The sequence below is a fragment of the Dryas octopetala genome, chromosome 8 (assembly GCF_963921425.1).
Source record: "Dryas octopetala chromosome 8, drDryOcto1.1, whole genome shotgun sequence".
Taxonomy (NCBI): domain Eukaryota; kingdom Viridiplantae; phylum Streptophyta; class Magnoliopsida; order Rosales; family Rosaceae; genus Dryas; species Dryas octopetala.
In genome coordinates this window covers 11,737,068-11,746,511 of record NC_141373.1, presented here as the reverse complement: position 1 = coordinate 11,746,511, position 9,444 = coordinate 11,737,068, and the positions used below count along the sequence as shown (strand labels likewise).

Genomic DNA, 9,444 nt, shown 5'->3' with positions numbered 1-9,444 from the left:
ATCAAGTTGTAGTTCTTGCAAGGGTGTTATATATAACTTGTGATTTTGTTTGAGTATTTATAGATAGAGGAATGATAAGAGACTTGGAGAGGTTAATTAATGGATCAAAGTCAGATTGGTATTGTTAGGCTAATTAGATACTCTCAAATAGGTTACCAACTTATAATTAATATGTATTTGTTACAGACAAATCAAGCCAACCCCAACAAAGTTTGACTTGTGTTCCCAGCTAGCTAGGGAGATAGATGAAGAGGTTAACCAACAAGCAACACTGTTTTTCCCAACCATATATACATGATGCACATATGGATGGCCAGATCACCACCTAGCTGCTACATATACCAAACTCTATATAAACCCAACCCTTGATCTTGGTTTCAGCAAGTACTTACCCAATTTAGCTATCTCCTTTCTTAGTACAAATAAACTTAAGGTGTGATATGGCTTCATTCAAGTACAATATGACCATGGCTTTCCTGCAGCTTGGCTTCATGTTTTTGAGCATCCAAGTTAGTGTAGCAGCGCGTCATCTTCTACAAACGACATCGCTTCCACCACTTCCATCTATGCCAAGTTTACCAAGTTTCCCAACTATCCCAACTCTGCCACAACCATCTTTGCCGAAGCCCTCACCACTCCCTCCACTTCCTACCTTCCCTACCCAGCCCTCCACCATCCCAAAGTTCACAATGCCACCTCTCCCTGCAACTTCACTACCAACTATCCCTTCAATATTCCCTTCATTTCCTTCAATCCCAACCACAATTCCCTCTATCCCATTCCTCTCCCCACCTCCTGCAGCAACCACCAGCCCTTGAGAATATCAATGTGGATCTTTGTTTCCTTTTGGAGTTGTTTGTGTCAAGTTTCAGTTCTGTCCATTGCTAGCGCTTTTAATTCTTTGTACTTTCATTTTTTCTTTTTATTTGTTTCAGTTTGTTCTAGTCTTATTCACGTTATTGTGAGTGGTGTTAATGACCTTACTTAAATATGTTTGTTTTGAGTGGGAGACTGTAGTATATATGGATCACATACTAATATATTGGACTTGGACTGTTTCTATTAAAATGGAACTTCAATTTGATGTGCTTTTTATTTTTTTTAGTTAAAAAAGAGTAGACAGGTAAAAATTAAAGTATTCAACTTAAAATAACTTATCAGTTATCATAAGGTATACAAAAAATTGATTACATACATATATAGAGAAATGATGAAAATATATATATAGAAAACGGATATCTAATTAAATAATTAAATTACCTGAATATAATTGCTTGTAGATCATCCAAATCCTTGCAACAACACTAACAAATTATCAACCTATCTATATGATCACTATAGTGGACTAGGTACTGTCTGTGATTACTATGGTGTTGATCTAACCCAAGATCATTCAGATTGTTGTTTTGTTGATATTGAGGAACCCCAGCATGGTGTTGACCTTCAGCTTCGAACATGAAATTCACATCTGGAACGACTTCTTCGCTGAATAACCAACCCAACCAACCATCTAAATCATGGCACTCGTTCATAGTACAATGGACTTAGAACTGAAAAACACCAAACAAGACTACGAAAGATTCGTGTAACGGAGAGAGAACGTCCATTTCTCTCTCCCCTATCTCTCATTCCCACTCTTCCCAATCTGGGATTCTTCTTCTTCTTTTGTTAGTGTTTTTAGTTTATTTAAATTTCATTTTTTGTAAACAGTGGCATAGCCGAAATCAATCACAATGGGGCCACAGTAAAAAATAAAAGATAAAATAGCTAGCTATTAATATTTGTTACAACATTTTAGTGCTTTTTGAGTGTGCATCGCATCTATGCCTAACTGCAGGCATAGGCTGAATTATGGGAAACATAACTGCTTGCCTACGAAATGGCTTCTAATATTTATTATAATAAATTTTTCTTGTTCTTCCTAAGTATTTAAAGAAATATGTTGTATATTTACCTATATATTGTAAATCACAAATTTGTAATTATTTTAAGTTCCTAATTGCTCTAATTTGTTCCATTTAATTTTTAGTATCTAACCTATTTTGATCTAAAATTATGTTTTTATTAAAGATATAAAATTTGTTACATTAAAAGCTTGTAATGCTTTATTATATTCTTCTGGACTAAATCTTTTCCAATTTTGAATGAAATAAAAAACTAGCTATTTCATCTAATGTATGCTCAAAGTAGTCTGACATTTCTTTTGGTGAACTAAAATCTAACGTACATTATTGTCGAGTGTATGCATCTTTTTTCCTATAGTTCTATAGTTTATTCCCATTGCTGGGGATCTATATTATCTAAGTTTAATATGTTACATGCTAAATTGATTTATTTAATTCCTAGTATGTGTGGTATTCTATTTTTCTTTTATCTTGTTTGTTCATATTCTCTATTTAATTGTCATATGTTCATTTTCTCTATTTGGTGCTTCTCTATATGGTTCTAGTGTACTAGATGTCCCTATTTGTTCTGTTCTAGAAGGGGTTTCCATATTTAATGTTAACAATCCCTAGGTTCCAAAACTAACATTAGAATTCTCTCCAGTCTGTTCTGCTAGGTTGCATTCTATTTTATGCTCTAATAGATTATTATATTCACTAGATCCTATAATATTTTCTAGTCCTAAATCAAGAATTAATGCTATAAGTTCTTCATCATTTTTCTTATGTAATCCTAAATCATATGTTTTATATTTTTCTAAATATTCTTCTTCCTCTAAATTAACTATATCATCTATTTATTTATCTATTATAAAATCTAAATTTTCTTCAACTAATCTATATCATCAAAGGCCATATTAATATGTATTTGCTCTTCAATTTCACTTTCTATGTCATTATTATCTACTTGTCTATAATTTGAAAATCTAATTGCTGCTTCTCCATCTATGTACGTGTTCATATATTTGTGCATTAATTGCTAGGTTGTTTGTTAATTGCTCTTATTTTAATGTTTGGTAATTTTCATTCAGTTCCTTCCAAGAAATTGTTATCTACTGGTCTGGCTTCTATAATATTTATGTGTTCGCTTCCAAATCGGTTCGGTTACCGACCAATTCCACCCCTAGAATTAGGGGGTATTTAAGTAATTGCAGAGTAGGGGTTTCATTTCAATTCAAGGGAGGTATTGAAGCAAATTCGGAGTAGGGTTTCATTTCAATCGGAGGGGTATTTAAGTAATTCTGGAGTAGGGGTAATTTGAGCTATAAATAGTTAAATACATTACAACTGCCACATCAACTCTTTACGAAAACCCTAGCAGCTCAGAGTCATGTCAATCCCCTAATGAAGCTATAATACCTATGACTGAGGATTTCTTCACGGGCGTCGAGGAAGAGATCGCTTCCAAGATCGAGGACGGGCAAACAACCGATCTACCCAACCAACCCGCCCCTTTTCTTTTCGACCGACCCACCTTTTTTCATAGTAGGATCTTCCACCGACCCGGCCACCCTTTGTCATAGCAAGCTCTTCGATGACCCACCCTCTTCCCCAGCTCTGGTAAACCTTCCATTCCATCCCTTTCCCTTGTGATCAGCCCTCCCCCGAACCCGATAGTTTTGTGTAGACGTTATACGACGTGCTGGAGAATCCTGGCTTTAATTATGTTATAAATTTATAGTTCATTCTATCAAAAACTTTTCCTATATACATTATACTAATGCTTAAGTTTTTATAATCACCTTTCATATTATAATTTTTTGTTCTTATGCTTACTTTAATATACTTACTAAATTCACTAATTTTCTTATGCTAAGTTTTTATTTAGGTCTACTTCAGCTGTTTTTATTACAATTTGCTCATAGTTTTCTCATCTATCATCATATATGTAAATTAATGTTTTAGTTCATACTTGTGCTCTAGCTATTCTTACATATATTAGTCTATAATGTTGTTTTTTAAGTTCTTTAACTGCTTCTAGCTAGACTAAGAGAATTATACATCTAATTTCTTATTGGCTTATACTACTCATTATGCTTCTTTTACTTTCTAATATTCCTACATGAATAAAGAACTTCTATGTTTATGAATATGTTTATTCTTGTTGTTTTTTTAAATTCTACTTCTTATAGACATTTTCTTATTCTAATGTGAAAATGGTTACAAAAACTACACTGTTAAAGGACATGCAGCTGCAATTATGTCCAATACGTAATACGTGTTGTGCATGAGTGAGTGGGAGACAAAATAATGTTGCTTTTTTTCTTTTTGACTTGTTGCTAAGGATGATGCTATTTTGGTGAAAAAGGACTCATGCCTAGTTTGGGTATTTTGAAAGAAAAAGGGTCCGCACTCTTGTCCTTAATTCTCCGTAACAAAAATCTGAACATATTCTTAAATTACAATGATTCGTAAATAACATGATCAAAATTATATCAATTTCTTTTTAGAGTAAATCATATTATTACATTAAAACAGTCAAAAAAAATAAAGAAAATACAAAATATGAGCCTAAAGGCTTATAAGAAAACAAAACATCACAGAAGTGGAGCAGAAAAGTCCACAAAAATTTCAAAATCTCATAACAGCAGCATCGATCAAACATTATAGCCACCAAACGGAGCTAAGGCACTATAGAAATTAGCAAACTAGTCGCGTTTGGGTCGACGATCCTACCAACATCTTTAAGTCGAGGCTAACAGTAGCTCAAAATGACAGATCGGGCAGTAGTAATCGGTGAAAACATGATCGGTACCAGCGAAAATAGTGACTCCCTAACATTTTGTGCCGAGCGCCAGAGACCAAAGTATAACTTAGCTACTATGACTAATAGTGAACTTTGACCAATTTTATTTGCCTTAATTTATCCTAATTTCTCTTCTTCTTTTTTTTACCAATCAATTTCTCATTTATTTAAAAACTCATTTCTTTGTTAGGACTTTATCCCCTCCATCAAAAAAAAAAAACACTTATTTCTACCAACTTCAAATCTCCTGTTAAAGTTAATGGGCATTTTCGATCGTCATTTCCTCGAGCCTCCTAAGTTGTTCTTCGTCCAGCGGCTGCAGCAGCTCTAAGCCTGAAACTCTGTATTTCTAGTTTTCATTCTCTAAGCTTTCCTCCATCAGCAGTAGACTTTGTCTCTCCACCATTTTCAACTCCACTAGGTACACTTCCTTTTCCTTGCTCGCTCACTTATTCTAAATTTAGGCCTTCTTGTAATCCTTTTCAAAACAATTGATTGATTGCTGATCTCATTCAGAAACATGGGGGATTTTGTTGAAATTAGGGCTGTGAAGTGATTATTGGGGATTTTTTTTTTTGGGATAATTAAATTAAGGATGTCAATCTTAGGATTCAGAATGTCTTTCAAAAATTGAACTGTAATTGAATTTATTGCAATATGTTGAACTCTTGTTTTATCTGCCGTTTGAGAGGCAAACTCAATGCGTTACAAGAAGTATCAGGTGGGAAATGAATATCTGTAAACGATGTTTCAATAAAGGTATCAGATCGATTCTTTCTACACTGAATCTTTTAAGTAGCCAATTAGTGTACAACTTTCCTCCATTGTAAGGCCAATGCAATTTATGCGGTGATTGGATGCAGAATGAGAAAATGGGTTCTGGTAATCTCTATAATGATGAAAATCGAATCTCATGATCACTATTCACTAGGATGAGTTCTAGTATGTCATAAAGGTGTATCCATAGGGAATGCAAGGAAATATTTTTTTCTTAATTTTGAAAGTTCATACATAACGTTGTTGGGGTTGGATGTTATGCCCTGATATGTGGTAGTCTCTGTGATCAAGAACTACTGGTGGTTATGTGTAAGCATGCGTAGTTATTTAATGGTTATGGATCCAATGTTTTGTATCTTTTTAACAGGTTATGTAAATTTGTAAAATTTAAAAGAGACAAACGGATTCGACAAAATTTTTTCACTTGGAGGAAAAAAAAAAATAATTAGTTCGTAAGGTAAGTTCAGCACTTCAGCCCATCTGATTTTGAGATCCTGGCCCTGCTGTCAATCTGATTTTTTTGTGGGAGCAAATGGGGCTTCTCAGCATTATTCGAAAAATTAAAAGGAAGGAAAAAGAAATACGTATACTCATGGTGTAAGTGAAACTTCCTGCCCCCCTCTCTCTCTCTCATATGAGAATTATGTAGTCGTTGATTTCTTTTGTTGGTGCAGTGGGCTTGACAATTCCGGCAAGACTACCATTGTGTTGAGGATTAATGGAGAGGACACCAGCGTTGTCAGTCCCACACTCGGCTTCAACATCAAGACCATCACCTACCAAAAGTAAAGTTTTTTCTTCAAGTTAAAAACAACTATGAAAATTGTTTACTTGGTTTTTCCTTTGTGCTTGTTCCTGTTGGCAGTAGCAAAACTGCAATTTTATATCATACAAGTAATGGAATCTCATGCAACATTGTCTCCTCTCTCTTAGGTCCATCAGAAATTTAGGCCAAATATATGGGAAAAATCAAGATGGGTCTGTTGTGTTTTTTTCTATATAATTATTTATTTTTATTTATATAAATAAGAAATCATATGAACTACGCTGACGATGATTTTAGTCTCAGATTACTTCTTTTGTTTTCTATTGTTGTGGTCCCAAATGATGAAAACTTTAGAGATTTAACTACAGTACTTGTTTCGAAAATAGTTTCGTGGGTCAATCATGTAGAGTTGCAATTTTTGTGGCTCATATTAAACAAAGTGGGTGGTTACTTTACATATTTAATTTTCTTAATTTGGTGGTTGTTTTTTGAGGGATCCAACGTATAATATTTTCATACAATTCATTAACTTTTCAATATTTTTGACAGCTGTTTTCCCCTTTGCGTACTACATTGCTTCATTCTAGACCATAACAAGCTCTGCATGGATGTAGTTTTGAAGTTTCATACTTCCTTTACTATGATATGGAAAATTGAAATGCTATTTATTTGATTGTGGCAGGTATACACTGAATATATGGGATGTTGGGGGCCAAAAAACAATAAGATCTTACTGGAGAAACTATTTTGAGCAAACTGATGGTCTGGTATGGGTGGTTGACAGTTCAGATCTTAGAAGATTAGATGATTGCAAAATGGAACTTGATAATCTTTTGAAGGAAGAGGTATATGTCATTTCGATTTTCTGTTATTAAGTAATTGTAAATTCCATGTTATATGCTGCTGTACCTGGTTTAATATATGACTCATTCAGTCATTTGGAGCACCTGTTATTCATATGCATCTTTTAATGTTTTATGTATTCATCTGCAGTTAGAACTGATAGGACCTCCATTGTGTCGTATGTGTGCATGTTGTGAGGGGCTTTCTATGGCTTAATTTATCTTTTTGAGCAAATTTTTGCAGTACCTCTCAACTTATATGGACTCATGCTGCATTTTCTGGACCACTAGTTTATCTCTAATTTGGCTATCACTTTTTCTGGCCATGACCCATTATTGACATGCATCCCTGAAATTGTGGATCTCCTTATCACTTATCCAGAATAATTTATAATGTTGATGGCCTGGAATCCTGAAATGAGTATTCACATGATAACTTAGAAAATGTTTTGGGGAGTTTTCTTTGTGATTGTGAGTTGTAAGTTGCAACCACTATTCTGCTGAAGTGTTACAAAGACGCTGACATGTTTGTTCATATGACAGAGGCTATCAGGAGCATCCTTATTGATACTAGCAAATAAGCAGGATATAAAAGGTTCCCTTACCCCAGAAGAAATTGCTAAAGTAAGGCTCTAGGCTACTATGTGTGTGTGTGTGTGCGTGTTTTTTGATTGGTGAATGTAGTCTTTGTTAGAATGTATGTTAGCTTTCATGCTTTGACTATCCATTGCCCTGAACAGCTTTATTCATAGTCTTTTTATGTTGCTTTGAATTGTTATATTCACTGGTCTTTTCCCCCGATGATAAAATGAAACGTTATGGGGGGTCTCATTCATCCTGTCCATGGAATTTATATGCAACAATGTCATGTGAATCTTTCAAGATTTTTTTCTTATATGGTTGAAACCATTTGTATACATATATTGATGAACATTTTCTTAAAAAAAAAAAATTCTGATTTTCTAAAATATTTTATATTATGCTTCTCTAGGTTTTGAACTTGGAGGCTATGGATAAAACTCGGCATTGGAAAATTGTTGGGTGCAGTGCATACACTGGTGAGGGACTGCTTGAGGGATTTGATTGGTTGGTCCAAGACATTGCCTCTCGGATCTATGTGCTTGACTAATGCCTACTTTGAGTAATTTTATTTTTGGTAGTGTTTTGAGTCGATTTTCATTGAACTGGACATTTATCTCTCCATCCAAGTATTTATGGCAGCTAATATAGCTTTCAGAGTTTTCAAGCGAATTTTCTGCTGAAGTGAGGATGTGTGTGAGTGCTGTTTTTGTACATGACGGGAAGGACTCGAATTGTGAAATGCTTCTATGAGAGGAAGATTGTAATGTTTATGGGTCCAATGTTTAATGGTTATGTTTCCAATGTTTAATGGTTATGCATCCAATGTTTCATATTTAATGGTTATGGATGTTTTGTATCTTTTTAACAAGTTCTGTACTGTATATTTGGAGATTTTAAAAGAAACAAATTGAACCTTGCCGAAATTTGGACAAAATTTTCCCTTGGATCATAAAGAGAAACTGTCATGTCAGCTCAGTTTGGCCGAACCGATGGTTGACCACCCCAACATTGCTTTTGTGCACCTATCAAACCAACTTAAAAATCTCTTTTTAATCATATCAGTTTAAGTAAAATTTGAATTTTCTTTTTAGGCGAAAATATAAAATGTTGGGGGCAGGATAAATTGGTACGTTGTGCTCAGTAGTAAATCCTTGAGCATCAACCCAAGTATAGAAACTTAAGTAAACTCCATTAATGAACAATGCATGTATCTAAAATAAAAACTTTAAAAGTGCACATGTGATATGAATTACACTCCAATAGAACCACTCTTAGTTTGAAAACAACCAACACAACACAGTACATAGCCCCCTTGGTACAACACTGAAAAGATGGATAACATAATTAGGCATGTTCATACATTAACAGTCACATGCCAAAGGACAAATACCAAATAGCTCAAGGATTTGGGGTTGAGTGAACAGGAAATTTTGGAAGTTCTGGCTTTGGCAAAGCTGGAATGTCAGGTAATGATGGCAATTCAACCTTAGGCAGTGTTGGCAGCTCAGGTTTTGGAATACTGGGAAAATTGGGAAGCTCTGGAAACTGTGGCACAGGAAAGTCCGGCAACTCGGGGAGCTCAGACAATGCTGTCTCTAAAAGATGGCGAGTTCCTGCAGCTGGCATTGTTTTGAAGTTCAACAGAAACAAAGTGGTTAGCAACATTGGCAAGAGTACTGAGGGTGGAAGGTCCTTAATAGCCATGGTTGAAGGCAGTTAAGAAGGACTTCAACAAAGGCTGAGAAAACTGGCTAGTTTCTGCTGGGTAGTGTGCTTGATATGGGCACT

At 34.7% G+C, this 9,444-nt stretch overlaps 1 protein-coding gene across 2 annotated transcripts; it reads left to right on the top strand.

Annotated features, from left to right (window-relative positions):
* Window positions 1–4,903: 4,903 nt before the first annotated feature.
* TTN5 (ADP-ribosylation factor family protein) lies at window positions 4,904–8,570 on the top strand. 2 transcript variants are annotated; one of them, XM_086255150.1, is made up of 6 exons: window positions 4,904–5,110; window positions 5,834–6,063; window positions 6,141–6,251; window positions 6,915–7,077; window positions 7,618–7,698; window positions 8,066–8,570. In XM_086255150.1, exons 2-6 carry the CDS (start codon window positions 5,999–6,001, stop codon window positions 8,201–8,203), a joined length of 558 nt encoding a protein of 185 aa, XP_086111276.1. In that variant the 5' UTR covers window positions 4,904–5,110; window positions 5,834–5,998; the 3' UTR covers window positions 8,204–8,570. The 2 variants fall into 2 exon arrangements, with proteins under 2 accessions (XP_086111276.1, XP_086111277.1); XM_086255151.1 differs by having other exon boundaries at window positions 4,904–6,063.
* Window positions 8,571–9,444: the final 874 nt, after the last annotated feature.

What these genes read in the sequence shown, in the direction of transcription:
- TTN5 (XM_086255150.1), top strand. Translation starts at nt 5,999, where the DNA reads ATGGGGCTTCTCAGCATTATTCGAAAAATTAAAAGGAAGGAAAAAGAA. An exon ending in ATAATCTTTTGAAGGAAGAG is followed by an intron (nt 7,078 to 7,617) that starts GTATATGTCATT and finishes TTCATATGACAG; the next exon opens with AGGCTATCAGGAGCATCCTT. An exon ending in CCCCAGAAGAAATTGCTAAA is followed by an intron (nt 7,699 to 8,065) that starts GTAAGGCTCTAG and finishes ATGCTTCTCTAG; the next exon opens with GTTTTGAACTTGGAGGCTAT.